The 25414-nt window shown below is 40.5% G+C and overlaps 1 protein-coding gene and 1 long non-coding RNA gene across 2 annotated transcripts in view; both read left to right on the top strand.

Annotated features, from left to right (window-relative positions):
- The window catches only part of ZBED1 (zinc finger BED-type containing 1), a 211829-nt gene that overhangs the window by 92042 nt on the left and 94373 nt on the right, over positions 1-25414 (top strand). Inside the window, exon 3 of the mRNA XM_083802838.1 lies at positions 608-676. Within this exon, the coding sequence (XP_083658964.1) occupies positions 608-676 (69 nt within the window). The remainder of the gene's footprint in view (positions 1-607; positions 677-25414) is intronic.
- LOC310883106 overlaps positions 691-25414 on the top strand; it is a 39020-nt gene continuing 14296 nt past the window's right edge. Inside the window, exon 1 of the long non-coding RNA XR_014573329.1 lies at positions 691-16506. This is a non-coding gene — a long non-coding RNA (uncharacterized lncRNA). The remainder of the gene's footprint in view (positions 16507-25414) is intronic.

Below are 25414 nucleotides of genomic sequence, written 5' to 3' on the forward strand. Positions count from 1 at the left end.
ATCATCAAGACAAAGATATATATTACCTTCAGATATCAGTGTTGCAAATCATTGTTTTTACTGCTCAAATACAGACGCACAGCAAAATTGCTAAACAAATGTCAGATAATTATTAACTGTCCACCTCAGCTGAATGGCACAAAAGGCATTTATTTGATGCTTAATCATATTTTCTGTTAGTACTGGTAAAACTTTTCCTGAGCATTCAGAACAGGTTAGCAGGGCCTTTCCTCCAGCTGTGAAGTTCTTCATTTTGGAAAGAGCAGAGGGAGGTCCACTCTCACCTACAGTAAAGCTTTTTTAGAGTCTGGATGTGATATAATTCATGTGGCTCACAGATTTACATTTACATTCCGCTGTTCCAGCCAGCAGGTGGTCATAGCTTGCATGAATAAATGAGATGAACAAGCAGAACTCATGTGAACAGCAGGGCATTTGTACAGAGCTCTTTAGAGACCTCTGCTGCTCTGACAACAATGAATCACACATTTTCACTTAAAACTCATAACTGGTTTTACACTGTGGTTAACCTGTAATGATAGCAGGCATATATTCACTGTCCTTAAGTTGTTTGCATCACTAATTTTGTGTTTCTGTATTGTGACAGCTGGAAACAGCGAGAGTGAGGGCCAAGAAGCGGTGAGGAAAATAAAAGAAGAAACTTTGACTGGAGAAGGTAACATACTACATCCTTTTCTTTATTCCTGTATTGTTGCCGAAGCTTCTCTTATATAAGATCGCCTTGTGTATCATTAAAGTTTTCTAGTTTTGAGAAATTAATTCTTCAATCTGACACAGGATTAAGATATTTTTGTTAAAATGCACTTGATTTCCTCATTGTAGGTCATTGCAAAATAGCTGGCTGCACGTTACTGTCTGTGTGTGTGTGTGCGTGCATGTGCACAATGGTTTAATGACTGAGCAGAAAATCAGAACAGTAGTCATTTTTACTAAGGAGAGGATGACAGCAAGTTAGAGTGGGTGCACTCTTCTTCATTGCTGGCCTTGCCCGTCACGGTGTTTACGATCCCATAAAAAGGGTGATTTTTTGAAGATGTTCCTAAAAGAACTGGGCTGCCCAAATGTACTATTTGATGCATGGCTAAGGCTTATAATCCATCATGACAGTCTTTTTTTTTTTTTCATATATGGACCTTTCATATAAAGCCAAAATTCTTGTGTTTTTGTGGTTCTTTTGGGTTTGTTGTGTTTTAATCTGATGAGAGATCATGTTGAGAGAGGCATAAGGAGAGCAGAGCTTCATATCTGAGAAAAAGCATATTGCAAATATCTGCTGTGTGATTATAACTTGCAATTTATGATGGAGGTTAGTGCATCTAATATTTTCATCTCTTGGATTCCTTGGGTGTAGTTCCTAGTAGTGTGTGATGATTCACTGCTGCCACTTTGATGTATCATTTTTGGCAAAATAATAGAGCAGTGTTGGTACTCCACCCTATTTAGGATCTTCATGGCTTCTTCTGAGATCTGATTCTGTTTTTGTGCCTCTAATAATTACAGTTATGATGATCAAAATAAGTTAATTATTGTGTAAAAAAAAACCTTTCATTAAGATTTATCTTTTGACTTAAATAAATGTGCACCCATCATAGCCTCCGGATACATGTATGCTAGTTAAAAGCATCATAAATTAAGGCATAGTCAGAAGGATCATGAAAGGAAAAAGGTAATTATTACATCATTTAAATCTTTTGCTGGAAGTTTCTGTACAGAAACCAAAAACATTTGGAATTAATTACATCACATGACCCACATGAAGTCAAATAAACCAGGTTCTGCCTTGTTTTCTCACATCTCTGTGACAGCAGACCTTTCCAGCATCATAGGCTTACCTGATTGTTCTGAACAAAGTAAGCTTTAAACTTCAGTTAGAAACTTTGTCAAGATATAGCTGGCAGGTGGAGGAAAATTAAATTGCATATAATGTTGACTGAAGTTGTTCCTCACTATAATTACGATGACTGAGGCTTTAGTAGATTCAGGACCTGATAGACTTAGCCTAAAACAAACTAGAAGAGTATAACCTTTGCAGAATGTGTCTCTGATTGGGTGATATTTATATTTGTAAGTGCATTACTGTACAAAGGACTCAAGTCTGGGAAGCAGTCCTGTGCTATTGCTGCTCATAATTTGTGCATTGTTGAAATATGTGTGCAGGTATTGTGCAGGACTAGCCTGTGAAAACACACCACCTTTCCAAAGGCAACAGTTCAATGTCTGTTTAGTCGCTGCATTAAAACATGATCAGTTACCTTGACCGTTTCCTTTTTTTGAGCACTTTCAGTATACAGCATACGGGTTATACAGTAAAACAGAGCAAGAGACCTTGTCCTCTCCTTATTGCCTCCCTGAACAACATGCCGCACAAACGTCACCAGAGACAGCTCTGGGAAAAGGTCAGGCTTGTTGAATGCGTGTAATTACAGTGTTTTCAAGGCGATGCCATCCTTCTACTTCTTGGCCCACTGTCTGCCTGGGGCTCTGTCTGCTATCTAAAGGTAAGTAGTTTTACTTGACATAATTTGCACTCACTTCAGGGACAAGTGAGATTCAAAGGATGTACATAAATGGTTCCTATGAGGTAGCCGATGAGCAGTAATGTGTTAACAGCTTTAGAGGAGGATGGTGGATAATAACATGGCTATGCACAGAGGTTATGCTTTTTTGCAGCAGCATCACGGCAAGACATGAAGAGGGGGCTGGTAACATTTTTGAATAGAAGGAAGCAGGAAGCCTGATTTCCTATGCTGGAAGCATTAAAACTACAGCCAGTGCAACAAAGATGGAAAAGCGTTGGAGAGAGAGGCAGTTGTGGCAGTTCCTCTACAAGGTGGCAATGCTAAAGGGACAAAGAAAATCTAAGCAACGTGTCACATCACCTCTTCCTACCACCCACCCTCTCCCATGGTACTATACCAGAAGCCTTCTTGGTTCCTCTTTCCCTACTTCTGTTAACTCAAGGGTTTTCTCAACTGCCTCCTCTAAGACAAAGCAGTTGAAGCCATCAGATATCCAGAACAGACCAGGAGAAGTGCTGCATTATCATTATTATCAATAATCACATGGACGCTGTTTCCAAAAGGCCCAGGGCAACAGATTGCTATGTTCTGAATCGTAAAGCTTTGGAGAAGCCAAAGTGATGTGGGCATTTATCTTGCTTCCATTTATTAAATTGGGAACGCGTACTGTTAATAGTAGTAATTATATGGCTGGGAAAATTGTTGATGGTTAGGAATTGCCACAGATATTCTAATTGTGTAAGTTTTGATTGTACGCATAAGGCGTGTCTGTATTAGTGCGTTAGTTCATATCAGGAGAGCGCTTTTCAGACAATGCTCAAATGTTGCCTGCTTGCTGAGCTCTGGTCCTCATCTGGAAGGGCACTGCAGGTTGTGACCTGGATTCTCCTTGGAACAACCTAACCTGGGTGGGAGATGAGCTGCAGCAGTAAAAGACCATCGGAGCAAACTTAAACATTTTCTGAAATAAGAGTTTCAGCAATCTAGAGAAATGTGTATATCAGGTCTCCAGCCCAAAATGAGCTCCAGAGGTTCATTTCTGTTGATCCAAACTACTCGTGAATGTAGCCATAACCACAGTTGGAAGCCCTGAGCAAACTACACAGTAACAGAATTTGGAAATTTCTGCGATAAACTCATCTGTTAGTGATACTAGAAAAAAAATCTTTCCATGTACCTAGTAGAGTGTGTCTCCTGACTCAGTTACCCTCAGTTTACATCTCTGCAAATGAAAGCTGTTTTTAGCCTGATGATTACAAACATACAAATGTTGGAAACTAATATATAAACATGAATGAAAGCTTTATTCATACCAGCATAGGTTCAGCAATTAGCAAAAGTTTATGCATAAATATAACATAGCACAGTACCAAGGAAATACTCTCACAACTGCAGTGTAGGAGCAGGAGTTGCAACTAGACTCAAAGGAGGAAAAAATAAAAGTTAGTGAGAATATGGGGTGTAAAAGTCATATTAAGCACAGACCTCTTCAAAAGGAGAAGCCTGTGTTTAATCTCACCCAACATTTTTTGTGGCAGTTCAAATAAAACCACAATTATAAAGCTAAGCACTAAATCCATAGCATTCATGAGGCTTCCATTTGAAGCTAGGTAAGAAAGGAAGAGGAGACTTTCTCACTCAGAGGAATGCAGAGGTTAGCATGGTGGCAACCAAATTGTGTCATTTACAGTCTGAGCCACATCAAGGCAGCGTGGGCCAAGCAGTAGGAGGAATGATATCTCCTTAAAAACACTGCAATTCACATGCATTCAACAAGCCTGGCCTTTTCCCAAAGCTTTCTCTGGAGATGCTTGCACTACATATTGCTCAGCAAGGAGAAGACAAGGTCCCTTGCTCCCTTTTGTTATATAACCTTTTATTGAGCAAGGAGATTTTCCATGTTATCAGAGATCTGAGATCGAAGAGTTTGCCCAAAAGAGGAAGGGGTAATCTAGCCAATAGGTACCAAGCATAACCAAGCAGAATAACTGCGCCAAGCATAACTGCAGAGTAACTCACGGGTGGTTACTCCACTGGGGCTTATTTATATGTCATGTACCAATTTTAACAGAACAGTCCACATTTTTCTCACTTATACCTGTTTGTTGTTGGCTTTCCCTTCAGGAGAGAGGAAGTCAAGTGCCCAGTGTTCCCAATTTCCAATTTTAGATTTGTTTTTGCCCAAGAGTTTATGGTGGCATGGGCCAGGGTTGTGTAAGCCAGTTTAGGAAAAATCAATGTTTTATTAAAATGTGTAAAAATGTCACCCAGGATTGTTTCTTTGACAAGGCAAACTATGTCATTATGGAAGTGGTCATCCAGTTGGTGAAAAAAAGTAGAAAATATCTGTTGTTGAGATGTATTATCTATCTATAAGTGTGCATAAACATGTGTGATTTATGCTTGCTCATGTCACATTTGTTTTCCATGGTATAGTAGTTAGTAAAAGGGTGACATGCTGAGTTCATGGCAATATCTGACAAGGTTGCTCTGTCCCTTCTACCTAGTTCCTCCTTTAGCATATCCTTTTCCTACCACTGCTGATGCTGAAAGACCTGTAGGAATTTTTTAATGTTATTTCTAGCAACTTCAGTACAGTTTTCATCTACATGGTTTCTTTATTCCTGCTGCTGTGTTATTGCCACTACTTAGTGTTGGCAGGTCAAGGTCTGCCCTTGTTACAATTGTATGACTGAACTCCGGGCTCATGTCTTCTTCAAAGACAGAAGTTGGCAATATGAAAGAGGAGTAAAGAAGTCTCTATCTGATGGTGTGTTACTTTGCAGGACCCTGCAAGGGACTCTGGAACACTTCTGTCTTGTCACTTGAAGAACCTTGCCTAAGATTTTTTTTTCTTCCCATAGGCTAGTCTAGGGTTAGTTATATCAAGTATATTCAAGCCATGTGAAAATACTTAAATCTTGAAGAATATTGTATGTGTTAAGCTTAACCCAGGTCTGTAAGGACTGGGTCCTTAGTGTGCATGAGGGACAGAAGACCCCTTGATAGAGTGCAGTAAACTAATACAGAGGCTAACACAGTTTCTTTGTGCTCTTACCACGTATGTCCCCTGTGCAGTAAAGTGACTCTTTGCTCTGTAATAACCAGGGATAGGTGTCTCCAGAGGCCTGCAATAAAACCATCTAGGTAAATAGTTTGCAAATACATTGCCATGCTTTTCTGTTTTAGATTATACTTCAGTGCAAAAACATGGTTAAATTCATTGTCTGCTTGCTCCTTTCTTTTTTGTTCTCCTTTTGACTTTTAACATAACATGGTAAAATTTTCCTCTCAGCGCTTACCGATATTTGGAACAATAGAGAATCTCCCATTTTTTGTGATTCTTCAGGCACCTTAGAAAATTAGTTGTCATGTTAATAGGGTGGCAATCCAGACATTAAGAGCAATACAAATACGGTAAAAATAAAATAAAATTGAGCTAAAGATCTTATTAGTGAGATGAAGATAAAGTCTTTCAGATATAAAATGTATTCATAATGCAGGCACAAGCTCTGCCTGTTACTTTCCTAAATTCCCATTTCCATTGGAAATGCAAAACATATTTCATTAACAGGCTCAGCCACTAGGAAACATGATTTTCTCTTATTTAAATTAATTCTAATTGAAACTTAGAGACAAAGAAGTGCACAGGTGTAGCTGTAGGCAGAATAACAAAATCCTTTCAGATGTTTTGAAATGATTTTCTGACTATAAATCACCTAAGCTTTGTGTGACTAATGGGACTGGAGCTCTGAGGTTAGAATTTTGCTGATTATGCTGCCTTACTGAAAGGCAAATCAGAGAAAAGGAATTTTAAAGATAAATTGCCTCTGCAAGGCCTGAAAGTACTCCCATATCCCCCTTTCTACAGGATTTTGATCCTCCTTTATGTACCTCTAGAGTCATGACGTCAAGCAGTGGCCTGATAGAGGTGCTCCTGGGTTTGACACCTGCCATAGCGTGCCATTATTTTTTCAGGCACAGGAGGTATTTGCAGGCAGGTTCTGTGAGCTATTTCCAGACCTTGTCAGTCCTCAAGAAAACTGCCAGAGAATGCTGAAAGATAAAGCCAAGAAAAAGGCAATTTGTTTTCTCTCTGGAATGCTTTCATATATCTTTTTTCCAAGATCTACTTTATATAATCCTATCTTCCATGGGCTATATGTAGGACTTCAGAAGTTAATTTGCTCATTACAAGTAGAATATTTTCTGTGCAAATGCCATCAGCTTCTGCACTAGGGATCCAGCTGTCAGGAGAGCAGAGAACTTGCAACTTGAGGTAAACACTGGAAAATCAGAGCCTATATTTGAAGCACTTACGGGCTGTACACATAACCTTCCAAGTGTGAGCTGAATGTAAACAAGCGGGCTGTAGTCTACCTGGGTGTGCAGGCAGTGCTGGCGTTACACTGTCGGCTCCAAATTCTTCCTGTCACAGTGAAGTGAGACGTTCCCTCAGGCTGGTGTCATCCTCCTGGCTGCTTTTTGGCCTTGTGAGCAGCAGTGAGTGCAGTCAGCTTCATCTTGAAAGGCACAGGGACTCTGACTTGAAAAGAAATCCCCCAAAATAAGGAGCACTCAGGCATAGGAAGCACAGGCATCACTGCAGGCGTAGTGCAAGGCTCCAGAACGAGCCCCAGGCTTCTTCTTTCCTGGGACCTTCACACCTCTGAAGGGGTAACGCTAGTGTGCCCATGCATAACGTGCGTTTTGAGGGCTGTTTTTCAACAGCAAAGAATAACAGCTTTGAACAGATGTCTGATTTCGTAAATGAGTTACAAGCTCTGTGTAAGGAGAATATCCAGTGGACGATCATGACTGACTGAGGGCCTGGAGCACCCCTCCTACGAGGAGAGGCTGAGAGAGCTGGGAATCGTCAGCCTGGAGGAGATGAAGCTCACGGGACCTTCTCTGTGGGTATAAATATCCCGTGGGAGAGCTAAGGAGGAGGGAGCTGGGCTTTTCTTCTCAGTGGTGGCCGGTGGCAGGACATGAGGCAATGGACACAAACTGACATTCAAGAAATCCCATTTAAACATAAGAAAACTCATTTTATTTTATTTTTGCACTCTATGGGCTATTGGATACTGGCACAGGTTGACCAGAGACGTGGTAGAGTCTCCAGCCTTGAAGATCTTCAGAAGCCACCTGGACATGGCCCCGGGCAACCAGCTGCAGCAGCTGACCCTACTCTGAGCAGAGGTTGGGACTGGAGGTACCCAGAGATGCCTGTAGCTCTGTGATTCTATGAAATTTTAGCAGCCAGAGACACAGGAGACCCTGTCTGCTGACTACTGGGCTTTGTCCTCTATCTATGTGGCATAAAGCATTGCTTGTGAAGTCCTGACTACAAATGCTGTAACTTACATAGATTCCTGGTGTGCAAACTCTTCAAGGAATTCTGTCAGTTTACATGCAGTGCCCATAAGAAGGCTCCTGGGCACCAATAATGGTTAGAACAGCCATAACATGACCATAATGCAGTCTTAGGAAAGAGATATTTGAGAACAACTTTGGAGAAATGTAAGAAAAAAACACCTTTCTAAGCAGATAAAGTACCTGTTTTATGGATAAATAAAGAAAAGTGATGGAACATTGATTTTGAGAGCAATATTCCATGTAAAAAGGCCTGGAAACATTGCCCATGCATCTAGAACAGCTTGCCCTTCTCGTTGTTATTATTATTATTATTATACTTTTAAAGCAGATCATAGACTAATATATTTTATGTTAAGACTTAGATTTTAAAACTAAAGTCTCAAATAAAATGTGTTCAAGATTACATGATGCATGACATCCCTGCGACATTTTCACATTCAGAATGGAAATTAGCATGCTCATGTACTTCAAAACCCTTCTCAGTCTAATTAAAGGCTTGCAGGAAACGTGTAATGCCAGCGCATTTTTATAGTCTTTTCTGTTACTTTGTGCTATAAAATCTTGCTTGTAAGAAGAAGAAATCTTCCTAAAGAGATGAATAAACACTTGAATTAATCAAAACATCTAATGTGAGAATCATTAATAATGTCTAATAATCATGCCAGGATTTGGATTTTTCCTCTTCAATTGAGGCTGTGTTTCTTGGCAATATGCTGTGAAATGTTATCCACGTCTTACTAATTTCCCCACGATCATTTTTGGCTGTGTTTTAGTCCTTTTTTTACTATTAAGTCTGCCACAGTCTTCTCTTACCACCATTACTGTTGGTTTCAGGCTGCTTGGAAGGAGTAGCTCTTCACAACTGATGTGACTTGAAGAAACAAAATAAATCAAATTGTCTTTCCAACACTTAGTTTGACCTAGAAGAAAGATAATCTTTGTCAGTGTTTTGCCTCCCAAGCATGGAAAATCTGTGGGCCTATGACAGAAGAGAGATCTCCATGGCTCTGGGCAAGATTTCCTTTTGTCCTGTGTTTCCTCTCACCCTACAGCAATCTCACTTATGCTCACATACTTTTGCTTTTTTTAACAATTTGCAGCTACTAAACTTCCTGGAACATGGATCTTATTTAAATAGGATGGTGTGCTTCTTTCTCTTTAGGAATTTGATGGCGTATCAGGGAAAAAGAAGATATATATTTTGCAGGGGAGGAAAGGAAAAATATTAGAAGGAAAAAAGCAGCTCCTCCTGTTCAAAACTGTCATGGCAGTTGGTGGCTTCTGAACTGGAGGTGTGTGAAATATTCTCTTTCCAACTCAAAATCTTGCAAGCTTGGTCCTAGATTATATTTTACAATTGGAACTCTGTCAATAATTGCAAAAAATCCATGGCCCCAACTGGAACAAATTTTCATGAGGACAGAGAGATGTGTTTGTTTTGATGGGAATATTTATTGTGGGTAGAGAGAGAAAAAAACATTTTGGCCTTCGTATCTGCGAAATAAAGGAGGGAAAGTGCCGCTGCCAAGTAGAAGGGATTAACTTGAAACATGTTAGGTTGTGGTCAGGTCAATAAAGACCAAAGGGTTTTCATCTAAACTCATTATGGGTTTCTTATGTTCAGACTATCAAAGATAATCTTTGGTTTAGAATCTTGACCTAAAAATCTTCTTGAATTAAGAAGCTGCTGCATATCGATGCTCTGTATTGATTTACGAATGCATGCTATCCAGCAAATTTTTAAACAGAATTTTGCAAAGATTTTGTTAAATAGAAGATTTTGTTTAAAAATTGGCACAAAATGGAAATTTCCCGTGGATAAGACTATTTTCCTGTGAAAATTTCCGAGCCTACATTCCATCATTCTGGCATATTTTTGTATTTAAGATGATGCCTAATTAATTGTTCAGTGACTAAGTGAAGTCTTCAAATGGGATTTCCTTCAATATTTGTTCCTGAATGCAGAAGGCAAAACACATCTCAAGTGCCATGAAGGCCTTATACTTTGAAACAACAGACCATAGGTAGAGAAATGTCAGAAAATCTACTTACTTGATATGGAAGTAGTGTGTCTTACAAAGCTGGTGTAGCGAGCAGTTCTCCTGGGAGTCTTACTAAGGTTAATATGATCTGAAATGGCTGGCTAAAGATTGGTATCTTAGAAGATATATGAAATGATTTTTTAGTCTGGAATCATAATCCAGTAGTTACTGTGACAACTACTGGTGATATATAACTATTTTGTATTTGCCTCTCCAGATGCCCCTTCAGCCAGACCAACAGATAGAATATAGATTTTTTTTTTCTTTTTTCCTTGAATTGTAGCTCTGAAAACATGCTATTCAGAAAGCAGCATCTTTTTCTGTGTGTCCTCTGAGCAGGATAAAATACTACATTTGCCTTTGCTTATAAAAGAGAACAATTTGTGGCAGCATTCACATATTATCCAATTATCTGCCAAACAGTGACTTTTTGTATAAATTTGACTGGTGTGTTCACGTTAACCAACATGAGGATATGTACAGATTAAATCTGAATAAACCTGGGGTTTCAGGTAATGAAAATGAAGTCACTGAGGGAACAATTCTGCCTTTTTCTGTTTCAAGTGGCATGGGTGAGCATAGCCTGTGGTTTGCTTGCACTGTGTAGAGCTGGAGGAAGGGCACAGGGCATAGCAACTCACATTTACTGTGTGTTGCTGAGCAGAGCTGCCAGAGTTTTTCTTCATCTCAATGCAGTGCTGAGGGGAGGTGGAGAGTTTAAGTTTGGATTTGTATTTATCGGTGTGAATTTTGGCTCCAAAGTGACTGCTCTAGCTTGTGCTCTTGCTGAAGCTTAAATATTTAAATATGATGTGCCATTGAGAGAAGTTTTAATTAGGATTTTTTCCTTTTAGATGCAGAAGAGTTCATCAAGCTCAATTACTGGCATTAAAGTTAACCTCACAAGGGTAGACCAGAAACACCATTCTTAGGCTGTGTGAAAGTCTAGCACCTGTATCCTGTGGTCCCTTGAGCATTTTACCTTCTTTTCTGGAGCTAATATTTTGCAGTATTTTAATATTTTGAAAAGCTGTGCTTTTGTGCCACCAAAGGCTCTGCGTGTAGGTTGGTTTCAGAAGCTGGAAGCCAAAGGGCTGACCCTTTGCCCTGGTTAGCAGAGCGCTACCTGCCAGCCCGCCATTCAGGGATTTGTGAGGCAGCAGAACTAGGCCAGGACAGGGAATTAATTAATTTCTCATGGCCCACAGTAAGAAGCACGTGCTGCAGGGAGATGGGATTCAGGGTGGCATGCTGAGTCGCAGGGGACAGTTGTATAAGGAGTAGGTTGGAGCCGAAAAGGAAGATGGCAGTCATGGGTCTGTCCCTGACTGCGGCCTGGTCTGCGTCTGTGTGTCCTCTGCAGCCCTGTCTGCTGTCTGTCTGCACTGCACAGTCCCCCGGGGTGTGGACCTGAGCATGCTCGTCCTGCAGGTGGGCTTGGCGGCCCCTCTGCACAAACTGGCATCACATCACTCTTGGACCGTTGGACAAATGTCCCTCTGCCCTCCAGGGTGCAGCGTCTCCTGTCACCGCTGAGGAAGGAGAAGCACCATTACCTGAAAACCCTGGAAAAGCAGTAAAAATTGGCAGGGCACATACATTATCCAAAAAGGAATCACAAACACTTTTTCCAGTCATTACGGATTGACCAAGTCACTCAATTTTACTGTGAAAGAAAGGTCGGAATGGGACTTTTTGAAATACACCATCTTCTAGTAGTCAAAGAGGACAAAAATTACTGCTGTTTTGTTTTTCCTTCTTTTTTTTCCTTTTTTTTTTTTTTTTTAACACCAAGTGAGATTATATGTAACTAATGGTATAAGGATAATTCAGTCTCAGAGGGATTGTATAAATTTACACTAACAGCAATAAATTATTCTTTGACTTTAAAAGTAGATTTTCTGCTTGACCGTTTATAGTTTTTAAACTGCATTGTTTTGCAGATTATTTTCATGTTATCATTTGTCTATATATTGTACTATTTGAGAAAAATAAAAATCCGCATACAACTGAAACGGAGGCTGTAAAAGGGAGGATATAAGTACGCTGTCAAAGAACAGCTGAATGGGATAGGTATAATGGGAGAAAATGGGAAAAAAAAGGAAAACAAAGAGAGGACAGAATGGCAAAAAAAAACCAAAACCATACAACATAAATTCCACATTCTATATTCTGTTTTCTTTTTGAATCACTATATTTATTTAATTTTGTTTTACATTTAAATGGGAAATAGACACTTAAGAAACTAGCAAGCAAGTTAATAAGCCCGACAAAACTGAGAGATGCTAAATAGTGAGAGGAAAGGGAAGCTACAGAGAAAAACATCACAAAGAGTAGAAAATGATAGAGAAGCATATGAAGACTGAGATAAAGAACCTGGAAAGAGGTTATAGCCACTTGAGTTTGAAAATGTGTATGATAATGTTCAGAAAATGTGTATGATAATGTTCAGAAAATGTGAGGCGCAGGGGCTGGTTGTTTTTTGCTGTATATGTAAATCAGACTTTGAGTAGATGTCCCTGAGGAAACAATTGTAGTCACTCCACACTTCAGGACTTCGTTGTTCACAGTTGCATTCATCACACTAACAGAGTAGAGAAACTCTCACAGAATTGCGTCCTGGTTGACAATAACACAGCTTTTCTAGCCACGCTAGCTTGCAATGCATGAGCTGGGCTAGAACAAAGCATGCAAGGCTGATGCTTTGCTTTAAGTCTCGTTTATATCCTCCAGGCAGTATTTAAGAGGTTATTGGATTTGTTCTAGCCCTCAGCTTACATATTTCCCCCTACCCTTCTGTCAAGGAAAATTGCTTTATTTTCCTTTCCATTCTGTGTACATAACTTTCATAATCTTCTCTGAAGGTCTTCCAAATCATTTAGTGTTCCTGGCATAATTGTATTTCCATCTCTGTCTCTCTCTCATCCTTCTCCCTTTCTGTCTTCTCCCCACCTTTCCCTCTCTTTCTTACTCTCCCTCTTTTCTCCTCTTCCTACCTCTTTCCCTTTCTCTTTTTTTTTTTTTTTTTAAGAATGGGAAATACAGCTTTGTAGCATACATCTTGCTGCTTCATATTCTGTTTAAAATGGTGTTCATGTTCTCCTAGAAGTTGCTTTACATTCTCTGGTTTGCATACTTCAAGCGTGCAGTAAATATCAATAGGAACAGTCTGTACTTTTACTGTACCTTTACATTTTCAATTTAAAAATTGATCTCAGGTTAATGGCGCTTGCACAGTCAGAAGAAATGAACATTTTTAAAGGAACAATGTGATATGGTATTCTGCACATTTCATCTAATATGCTAAGTTGTATTTAGTTTCTCCTTTGCTGGCATCTGAGAGCAAAAAACAAGCTCCTTCATTGATTTTGTATGAGATTGGAAGCGTACACACTGATGATCTGGATCACATGATATCTTATCTCTGGCAACTATTCTGTTAAATTACTTTCAAAGCTGTCAAATTGAAAAACAAAGTAAGAGTGACATGTTATGTCCAATGGGTGTTTGTGTCCTAGCAGGAGGTATTATGCTAGCCTTGGGGAAAGCCTAAAAGACAACTTCCATTATTACTCATCTGCAAGCCAGAAAAAGAATAATTAAGCTAATTTTCTCTGAATGAGAGGAAATAACTCCTGATGGGTTTTTCCCTCTTCCTTTACTCCTTTTCCTGCTCTGTCTGTCCCCATGTCTCCCTGGCTTCTCCACTCCTGCTAAGCCCATCCCTCCATCCTTTCCCCAAACCTTTCTTCTCAAGTCCCAATTGTATGTATTTCTAACTGTTTCTTGTTTGCTTTTTTATTATTATTTTTAGAATTGCAAATTATGAGTTTGACTGCTGTCTCTACCCACTGACACCCATTTCTGCCTTTGGCAGTCAAACTGCAGTTTAAGGGTATGAGCTTAACGTTGAGTTACCATCCATGTCTTTCCATCACTGCCCCCAACCAGTTCCTCAGTAATGTTGATCTCATTTGCCTTTAAAATGAGAACTCTTGGCTCATCCGTTGCTGTCCGTCTGGACATTCAAGCACCATTTTCTTCTTTAGGCTAGCTGGGAGAGGAATTGAGTAATGGTGCAAGAAAGCAGCGACAGGAAGGCCAGCTTGGCTGGAGGGCGTTGCATTTGGAAGCTCCAGAGCCCTCCACGTGCTGGGTGTGCTTAGGGGAGCAGTGCCCCACACACACTGCTTTCTGGGAGTGGGCACCTACACTCCAACAGGTGCTGAGGAGATCATGAAGGTAGGGCAGTGCAGTCCCCAAATGCAGGATGGGTTCATCAACAGTTGATGATAAAGGCCCTATGTTTAGGTAGAGGGGTCTTCCAGCTATCAGAAAGGCTGAAGCATCTTAAAAGAGCAGAGGACTGGAAGGAGAGGGCACAAGGCTACTCAAGAGAAGAAAAGAGAGGTCACAGAAAGTAGTCATGGCTCTATGCCATGGCGTGGAGACACAGAGGTTCCCTGTGCTGCCAGGGACTGGAGACTCACACCGCCTCTATGCATTTTGTAAAATGAGAAGTTGAAAGTGGATCACAGATTACCACCCCGGTTTTAAAACCCTGTTCATTCTTTTTTCCCCTCTTCTGTGGCAAACGCTGGTGTGTGCATTTGAAGTGCTACTATCGGCGCATATTGACCAAGTTCTCAGGCATTTTTAAAGTACTGGAAGTTCTTTCAGTGGTTTTATGTTCATGCTGAACATGAACAACAAATGGTTAGAAACCTGTGAAACCACACTGGAGATTCAGAAAAACAGAAGAAAAAATCTTAATGTTATCATTTCTTTCTTGACATTAATTTTTTGAGTTGACCTGTATCCTTTACTAAGGGCCCAGTAAGTCAAAAAATCCTCCCTAAAAAGTAAGCATTAAAGAAAGCTAAACATAATAATGTGGCCAGATTGGAACTCAGTATTTACTCAGCACTAAGAAGAAATGTCAAGGATTTTGCATCTAACAGTTTGAATGATTACCTTCAATAAACATGAATCACAAATTGATTTTTGCATCTAAAAATTTCTAACCTTTCTGAAGTATTATAGCCTTCTAAATAATGGGTTTGGGAGCTATAACTCCAACTGCTCTTGAAAGCAATGGCAAAACTTCCACTGTCTTGAACAAAACTTGGTATTCTACCTCATAATTTTTTATGTTTCTTTCAGAGTACTGTCTTAATTAGAGGCTTGTCCCTGAATTATCAGTGAAGGGACAATTCCAACAATTCACCTGGGCAGTCACTCAGAGGTGTTCCAGGAAGGGCACTATTTTGACCCCAGCTGGCCACCCCTTTGTGTTGGGAGGTGTGGAGTCTCATGGTCCTTCAAATCTGTATCACAATAGATGTGCATGTAGATGTCTCCATACATGTATGCACTTACCACTACAGAAAACTCGCAAACTAAATTTCTCGGTTTCTTCAGCCAATAAGAACTGTAAGTCAGCTACGCATTTCAAAATGTATACCTTTTAGTGTTTTTGTTTTCAATGAATTTGCAGTTATTTGCAAGGCTTTTTGAAGGCTTCTGAACTGTTATTTAGCCTGTATAGCATTGAAGAGTGCTGAGATTTCTATATATTCTAGTGTTCATATATGCTAATCAGCGTGACTGCTTAGAAAACACGCAGCACTGCATTCCAGTTGCTACAGAGAGTAGACCATGAAGATTTGCCATTTACTAAATCCAGTTGCCTTTTGTGTTCATGTTGCCTGACAGAGAGCTCAAGTTTCTGCATCTTGCTCTGATGTAAGCCAATCAAATTCTCGGTGCAATGAATCTGAACTGGGTTTTCCCGTATTAGGGATGAATTCCAGCCAAAATGGTCTTTGAAATTGATGGGTTTTTTTGTGCATGGTAGTTATAGACAACAAGTCACAGATCTTAAGTGTTTTATACTATATTCTCCATCCCCCTGTCCCAGGCATTCTGCAGTCCTTTCTTTAATGAGCTTCTTATTTTGAAGAGGTCACACTCATCCAGAATGTTGTTTATTTTTCCCTGCTCTCGTGCAACACCTCACACTTACCGCAATCATTCCTCTGTTAAGTGTTGCCTAATTGCATACTTTTGCTCAGTCTTTTGGGAAATTCCTAATGATCCTCCCAAGCCTTGGATAAGCTAAACATTTCTGTGTTGTCAGCAACTTTCACCACCTGTCTATTCAGCTTGTTACAGATAATTCATAGCACCTGGCACCTACCACTTGTTTGGGTACAAAGCAAATGAACCACTGCATTTTTCCTGAGAGCACTTGGAGTTGGCAGCAGCATTGACTCTGCTCCTGATGAACAATGTTTTTGGTTGGTCTTTTGACCCAGGGACAAAGGGAAAGGCTCTCCTTGTGACCCAAACAAACCTGATGTTTAAAACCTGGGCTGTTTTATTTACATTATGTGTGTGCAGAGCAGCAAATGCTGAAGCACAACAAATAAGCGTGACTTGGAAATGACCAATGCATTTGCCCCAAACAACCCCGCCTTACAATAGCATTTGTACTGATCTTAGCAGAGTTGAAGAATGAGCAAGGAGCTGGAGGCACTAAGCAGGTGGGTGCAAGCTACTTCTGTGTAATATCTTTAGATAGAGGGTGTTTTATTCAAGAGCCATCCTATGCATTATTTACCTGAGTGTGGGGGTGTTTTAATTCCATAGAGAGGATGGAGCACAGGGCTCAGTGCTGGGGCCAGTCCTTTTTAATATCTTTATCGATGACCTGGATGAGGGGATTGAGTGCACCCTCAGTAAGTTTGCAGACGACACCAAGTTAGGTGCGTGTGTCGATCTGCTTGAGAATAGGAAGGCTCTGCAGGAGGATCTAGATAGGCTGGACTGATGGGCTGAGGCCAACTGTATGAAGTTCAACAAGGCCAAGTGCTGGGTCCTGCACCTGGGGCACAACAACCCCAAGCAGAGCTACAGGCTGGGAGATGAGTGGTTAGAAAGCTGCCTGGCAGAGAAGGACCTGAGAGTACTGGTTGATAGGCAGCTGAACATGAGCCAGCAGTGTGCTCAGGTGGCCAAGAAGGCCAACAGCATCCTGGCCTGTATAAGAAGCAGTGTGGCCAGCAGGTCTAGGGAGGTGATTGTCCCCCTGTACTCGGCTCTGGTGAGGCCGCACCTCGAGTACTGTGTTCAGTTTTGGGCCCCTCGCTACGAGAAGGACATGGAGGTGCTCGAGAGAGTCCAGAGAAGGGCAATGAAGCTGGTGAGGGGTCTGGAGAACAAGTCTTACGAGGAGCGGCTGAGGGAGCTGGGCTTGTTCAGCCTGGAGAAGAGGAGGCTCAGGGGCGACCTCATCGCTCTCTACAGTTACCTTAAAGGAGGCTGTAGAGAGGTGGGGGTTGGTCTGTTCTCCCACGTGCCTGGTGACAGGACGAGGGGGAATGGGCTAAAGTTGCGCCAGGGGAGGTTTAGGTTGGATGTTAGGAAGAACTTCTTTACTGAAAGGGTTGTTAGGCATTGGAATAGACTGCCCAGGGGAGTGGTTGAGTCGCCATCCGTGGAGGTCTTTAAAAGACGTTTAGATGTAGAGCTTAGTGATATGGTTTAGTGGAGGTCTTGTTAGTGTTAGGTCAGAGGTTGGACTCGGTGATCTTGGAGGTCTCTTCCAACCTAGACGATTCTGTGAAAAGTATGTGGTTAGATACAGAGCAAGTAGGCATCATTGCATGACAGAGAATGGGAATATCGTGTTGTCTGATTAACCTTTTCTGGAAAGTGAAGCTAATTTTAAGTGAATGTAGTAAGTAAATATGTAAAAAAAAAAAAAATATATATATATATATAGGTAGATAGATAAATTAGTTTTTTGTTTTTTGTTTTTTTTTTTCCCTTTTTTATTTGGAGTAAGAATAGTCAGGAAACATGGGCTGCCAGCGAAAACATCTGAAACTCTTTATAAACTCTTTGTGAATACTGTTACCTGTGTCTTTAACCCAGATATATTGAACTGAGAGGGATGCAGATGCTAGGGTAAACATGCAGTGCTAGATAAATGCACTAAACGTTTATGATTTGCTCTTTCATGAGACGTGATTTTTATCTCACAAGGGTGAGTTTTGAGAAATGATCTGAAGCACTGAGAAGTAGTAATAGTGGAAGAGCTAGCAACAGCTGAAGGACAACTAGGATGTCAACTGCAGCTGGAGTGCTGCTCTCTGTGTAGGACACGTTAACTGTATATGCATAGATCCTTCACCTTTTTAGTATGATAAACAAATAGCAGTTTGTATTGAATCTCCATATTGAGTCTCAAGAGCGATTTAAATTGTTGATTAAAGGTCAATTCAGTGTCCTGGTGCATTTTGTGGAAGTCTCAGAAAGGGGAGGAGAAGAGTGGATGAAATAAAAGAACTGTTTCTGAAGATGAGCAAAGGTTGAACTTTTTAATTGCAGCCCTTTCAGCTGCTGAAATCATGAGTATGCTTTGTGCTTTGGATGTTTAAAAAACATACTATTTATTATTACAATGTACATCGAAAAGCTTTACTTTGCTAAGTGATTCAGGCAGAACTGTAAATCAAGACTTATTTTGGCTAGGAATTAATATTTTCTTATGTAAGCTGAAAAATAAAGATTCAAAAATAATATTTTGTTTCTTCAGTAACATGTCAATAACAGCTCATCTTTGGGAATTTCAGCCCTTCCAAATTTGATTCCAGCAGTCTTATGTATTTACTTACCTCTTTTAATTAAGAATTGGCAGGGATAAAAGAGAAAAAATGACTTGTTTCTGAGCTGATACGATCTTAATTGAGAGAGCCTGGCTCTCACATTGTCGCTGATCACTTATTTTCTGTGAATTATATCAAGGCACGTATAAGGAATATGTAATACTTCCCCGTGGCAATATCTAGCAGAAGGAGCTGAGAGCGCCCAGGTGTTTTAACACAGTGGTTTGAAAAAGCTCCAAAAGTATGTGTGGTTTTGGAAACCTTGGAGGAGGCAGGGGACAGCTTTCCAAACACCTGGATTCCTTGATCCACCTGTAGGATATAGCTCTCCTGCCTAAGATGTTGCAGCATATTAATTGTCTTTGCCATGCTTGAACAATACCCATTTATTTGTAGTGCAGCTTCAGGAGAAAGGTAGAAACATTTCTACACAGAGCCCATGTTGCAAAAAAGCATATATTCTTCTCTGCCTTGTTTCCCTCACGTTTGTGAAAAGGCTATGAAGGGAAGTAGTCTGGAGGAAACAGGAAATAAAGTCCTTTAACATGCATTAGAGCTTCTGTATTCTTAGATATACTCCCTCCAGCACCACACACAGAGGGAGAAGTACAGATGCTTACCTAAGTAATGGTATTATTTTTAACAATAATGTAATTTCTAAGTAGGGCCTTTCAAACTATGCAGTAGTAGATCAGACATACATAAGAAGTGAAATGTTAAAATATGGAATAACACAAGTGGGGATTTAGCTACAGTTTTGCTACTTTCCCTCTCAACAATACCTAATGAATGGGGATAAGCCATGACAGAACATTAAATGTCGCGGAGACAAATGGCAAAAGAGACCAACAGGTACAGTTTTATGATGGAAAATATGGGCACCCACAAGAGTGGGGAAAAATGCAGTTGGGTTAGTGAAATAGGTTCATAATTAATGCATGATTTGAGATGGTTTTTGTTGCATGGGTGTTTTTTCTGCTTTCTTGCAACTCTTATGTACAGTATAAGGAAACTGATAGATTTTAAGGGCATTTAACCATTATTTTTTTTTCTTATTCAGAAGAGTTGAAACCAATGAGGTGTAAGATAAGGTAGACAGCAGACCTTTCCAGGAAGAGAAAAGAAGCCGTAAAACTATGTCTGATGCAACTTAGAATCTATCACGTGCCTTATTAAGTGTCTATTTGTAACCACTACTGAAAAGTATTGCCAACTGACATGTGCCATAAAATGAAATGTGCTTAACTTCAATTTTTGAATTGAATTGTGCTTTTATGCCCCAGATCAAAGAGCCTTGGAACTATTTAGAAATATTTAGAATGTATTAGACTCCCTGGTAAGGTCTGTTATGTAGTATCTGCCCATGTCGTGACTTTGTTTGAGAAATAATATCTTTTCCTTTTTTTTTTTTTTGAAGGGCTGTGTCTAAAGTAATTGACCTAGAAGGTACATCCAACTGGTGGCAAATGCACTCTGCTGTAGTAAGGCACATATCAATGCTGACGGTTGTCTTGGTTTTTGCAGTGAGGAAATCTAGAAGCTCTAGATAATTAGGGAAATCTAGAGCATGTGCCTACAGAATTACTTGGGTTGGAAGGGGTCATCAAGTCTAGCCCATTAAGGACACGGGCATTTTTTAATTATTCCATTGGAAGGAGAGTAGGATAAAATACTGTTAAAGTATGTTTTATAAGATATTGAGAGCCTTAATTTTCTGAAATTTAAGTTGGTGCTCAAGGGGGAAAAATCAGTGTTGTGAGAGTGGAAGAAAATTTCTAGAACTTGAAAGATGGTTGATGGTTGTAGAGGAAGTTATATACTCTATAGGTTTGTACAAAGCATCTCGTCCACTCTTCTCCTTAACGCTGCCTCACTTACTGCTCCAGATTTAGCTATTGTAAGGCTGGTTGGGTACTCTAAGCTCTTCACCCAAACACCTTTCCTAGAGAGAGAAGAGACCAGAACATCTAAACGGCAGTTTTCTCCATCTCCTGCTTTGAGGAGGTCAGCATAAGTTACTAACATTTAGGCAGCTGTAGCTGAGATCACTCCTGTTTTCTTTCTTTTTCTTTGGTGCCATACATAATTCATTCCTTTAAAGAGAAGACAGGTGTTTGTTGGAATTAGTGAAACAACAATTTAAAGGCTTGCAGGAATATATATATTGAAGTATTTTAACCTGCTGCACAGCAATTTGTGTCTGTTTGTAATAAAAGACCATTTATATATATATTTTCTTTTTACTTGAGATAAGGGAAAGAGTAATTTAACAAACAATACACCTACCACTACTAGACAAGCTTGAGAGATAGGTATGTTATGGTAGCTGGCCTCAGTCCAGCAAAGCCATTTGCCATGGGTAACTGTAATAGAAATTTGTTGAGCTCCCTCTTCTTATGCTTTTTAAGGCATTGATCCTGTATTTTGATCCATTTAGTCCATTGTGCTGGAGTGTCTGATGCTCTGCAAGAGAAAGGTCACAATCTGGTTCAAGGTTCTGTTAACCAGCACCTCCTGCCCTCCCTCCCTCCCCCAAAACCCAAACAAAACAACCAGGCAAATATTTTCCTACCCCAAACCCAAAGAGTTTTCCAGTTCTACATTTTCTTTGTGTTATATGCCAGTCCTCATCCACTTTTTTTTCCTCAAGGCCAGGGTGAAATTTGTAGGGACTTGGACCTGTCCGTCAGGATGAGAGCCTGAACACAGCTGTCATTCACAGGAAGAGATAGGAGGTTCCTCTGGTGGCAACACTGTTGGATCATCCAGAGTGCAAGTATTATTCACCAAATGCACAGAAGGGCAGGCTTAATTGTTTGTGATGTTAGATCTTTTTCTTTTTGAGTTTCTAGTTTATTTCAGGGCAGTGAGGGGGAAGGCTTTCAACATTGAAAGCAACTGTAAAGGGCATGAAATCAGATTTTTCAATTTATGGAATAAATGGTTTAGATAAGAACCCATCAGATTTTTTTTTCTATAGCTTTGCTAAATTTAAATCTCTATAACAGGAACAAATCTGCGGGTAATGCTTTCTTTTTCTTTTTTTTTTCTGAAGGTAATGGAATTATGCTCTTAATTTTTTATTTTTCTTTTTATCTCGTGATGTCTCTTAGCTCCCTGTGGCACTCCTGAAGTAAGCCAATGAAGCACCATCTCTTTTCTTTGTGGTGTTGGTCAGGTGAATGTGCCAGGATACGTGATCAGGAGTCAGGAACTGCACTGAAGCTCTGAAGTTTTAGGCTAGATTGTTATTTCAAGGCCAGGCATGAGCAACTGATTCTTTGCCCTTTTCAGTTCCTCTGTGTGTGTATTTTTGTTTAAGCTATAGGCACAGTAAAATCTTTGGGCTCACAGACAGTGCTCTAGTAATGTCAAATATGCTTCAGCGAGGTACTGTTCTGCAGGGGGCTGGGGAGAAGTACTTGTAGGTAAACTGAAGAGGAAAGGCAAAAAATGAGAGTTAATTCTGTGGTTGCTCTATTGGCCTACCTATTGTCTACAAATTTGTCTAGTCGTAACTTACACATCAGTTGCGTGTGTTTGTAGTGAGACTTTCCTTACTGCTTCAGGAAGAAGTCCTGACCTCAGTGAAAGACTGTCGGGGCCTTGGTCATGGTCCCAGGACCAAGGCTGAATTCAGAAACATGCTCCTAGTGCATATGCTCAGTATCAACATCTCTATACACTGGATACAGCAGTCAGTTCTGGGATTTCCAGAAATGTAACTTCCAGGCTGGTGTAACACATTGAGTTGTCTGATGACAATCACAAAGCCTGAGTTTTCATCCCCAAAAATGTCAGTTTTTCCTGTTCCAGAGGGACTGTATGTGTGTACTGACTGGTGAGACATGCATGAGCAGGCTTAGTACGATGCGGACATGCTTCGCTGTTCTTGCTCCCCGTTTCACGCGGATGCTCCCTTCTGCAAGCAGGGGACCCTTTTCAGAAATGTTCCTTCCCATGCAAAGGCCACAGTCTGCTAGCACCATGAGCATTGCCTTCATCTGTGGATAGTGCAGCTGAAGCCATTTTGAAGCCAGACAGAAAAACAAATCCCTCGCACTGGGAAGAGCTCTTCAGCATGATCCAGGTTGCCTCAATGTACTCCCCAGGGACTAGGCATTCAGTGAGATGCTATTTGCTCTGAATGGGAGTGACAAAATCTGGCCCAAAGTTAGTTACCCCAAAATGTGAATATAGAAACTGCCACAGAGACGCATGCAGGGGCACAGAATTATTTTTCTCCATCCCTGATCTTTCCCAGCAAAGTCTCTCTTTCGGTGAGTGACTGCAGCAGTTCAAAGCTCCGTCACCACTGCGGGGTGACCACGGGAACACATTGCTGATCCAGCTCGGAGGAGCAGCAAATTTGCTTCTATAAAATTACAGTTAGTGAAGCTTTGGGGAGTTTCTGTCAGACATATCTGAATCACTCTTATCTGAAATGCTCTCAGTCATGAGAGGGCGAGGGGGTCACACGAGGATGAGCAGTTATTGAGACGTGTGGAGTAACCTTTGATGAGGTGCACAAGCCTGACAAAGCGGACCTGTCAGCAGCTCTGTGCAGTAATCTGGAAGTCCTGGCTGCCTGTTTTATTGTATTTCACAGAGGTTTGTAAGACACTGAAACCAAGAGTTGGCCTTACTGAGATGAAGCCGAACACCTGGTGCTGCGTGTGGTGGGAGGATGGGGGCTTTTGTGCAAGGAGCACTCCCTTGGCCAGGCAGCGGGCAGGCTTCACCCTCCCCAGCTCTGCTGATAATGTACCCAGTGTTCTTAGGCAGGTCACTTCTCTGCTTGCAGCGCTGTCCGCACACTGTAAATACTGGTAGGTGGGCAGGGAAAACCAGACTCAGATCTTCTGTCAGTGGAGAACTGGATTCTCAGACTTGAGAGCATTGGCTCAGCCTTGAAAATGAGGTGTGCTTACCCCTCTGGTGTGAATTAGCCATGGCAATCTTTGCAAGTGGAGCACTGAGTAGCAAAACTGCTGGTCAGATATGGGCATCCCATATTGCTTTTAGCGACACTGATATTTCTCGAATAGTTTTATTGCTTTACAGTCACTTGCGAGGGCTTATTTCACCTTGCATTTGTGCAGTGTTCATGCACTGCACAGAGACTCCATTTTCATTTGTGCCTGCAACAAAATTTATTTAGAAATATTACTTTTAGTGGGGGAGACAGAGCTGATTTATTATTAGTAGTTTTTTTTTTTGCTTTGCAATGACAGTTAAGGATCCCAGATGTCAGATAGCAGCAGCAGCTGGCTGCATGGCAGATCCCTTAGACTGCAGCTGGGTGAGCACTCCTGGACTTATTCTAGCTGTGTCATGTAGATGATCTGCAGATTGCTTCTCTGAGCTGTCATGTTCTTCAAATGCCTCTAGCTTCTTTCTTTCCTTCTCTCATTCTAGTAGTACATTGGAGCCTGAAAATTCAAGGCTCATTGGAGCCTGAAAATTGTTTGTGGATCAAAAGGATGGCCTATGTGAGCATTATTCCTCTTACAGTACTAAATGATTCAATTAATAAATAATATCAAGTATTCCCAATGTATAGATTAGTGATGACTTTGTCCTTGAATACACTATACGTATGACAATAGCAGTCTTGTATGAAGATGAAAGGAGAAATTAATTCAGGAAGTCTGAACTCTTCTTTTTAAAATGATGTATTCGGTGTCCAAATTGCTTGAATGGTACTTTTCTCTTCATAAAGTCAATGCAAGTAGACTGATTGAATGTGAATGACAGAATAGAGATTCAAATTTCAACAAAAGAATAAGAATGACAAGCTCGCATAGGAGTAAACTTTGAGTAGAGGAGTGCATGCACAGTATACTGTATTATCTACAGAGACAACTTAAAAGCAAATTAAAATCTTGTATTTGCCTCCCTGGAATATTTTCTTAGGAATATTTTTCTTTTTCCTGTCCAAGTGAGTTTTCTTTACTGGTTGTGCTGTACTATTTAACTAAATCCTTTTAGTGATGTGCTGTAGCAGTGCCAAAATTACCACTGGCATTAATGAAACCATAATGAGAGTATGCTTTTTTTTTTACTACAACATATGTTTTGCAAAAGCAGTATAATTTGAAGGCAAAGTATAATTTAGGTGTCCTGATGAAACATTAGTATGCCTACTCAAGATCAATAATACCTTGATAGTTGAATGATTTTACCTCAGGTTATTGGGGCATGCACTTAAAGCTTAAAGGTAATACTTCAGAATATCACTTACTCCTATCCTGTACTTTATCTCACTTCTGTTTTCTCAAAATATTAGTTGCAGATAAAATGGTGGTGATTCTTGTATGTGTTTTAGTCCCTTTCCTACTGCATCTTTAAAGAATTATTGATTATGCAGCAGTGGTACAGAATCCATCTCAGAGGTTCTGGAAGATGCAGAATTGCTGTGCAAACATAACTATAAACCCAAAGAATTTTTAGTGCCAATAAAAACAACTCCAGCGTCATTATTTCAGTTCAAAGCTATGTACATTTTTCTGCTTTATAGTTACTGAACTGTGTCCTTTCTGACAGCCTGTGGATTCTGAGTGGTGCAGTCACAGAATCGTAGAATCATTAAGGTTGGAAAAGCCCTCCAAGATCATCTGGTCCAAACGTCCCCCTACCCCCAATATCACCCACTAAACCATGTCCCTAAGCACCATGTCCAGCCTTTCATTAAACACCCCATACAGCACTTCCCTGTGGAGACTTTCTCGAGCTACTTCTGTGTAACTGTTAGTTCATCTTGCCACTTCCTGCTCCACAC

This window comes from Anser anser (genome assembly GCF_964211835.1).
Source record: "Anser anser genome assembly, chromosome: 1".
Taxonomy (NCBI): Eukaryota; Metazoa; Chordata; class Aves; order Anseriformes; family Anatidae; genus Anser; species Anser anser.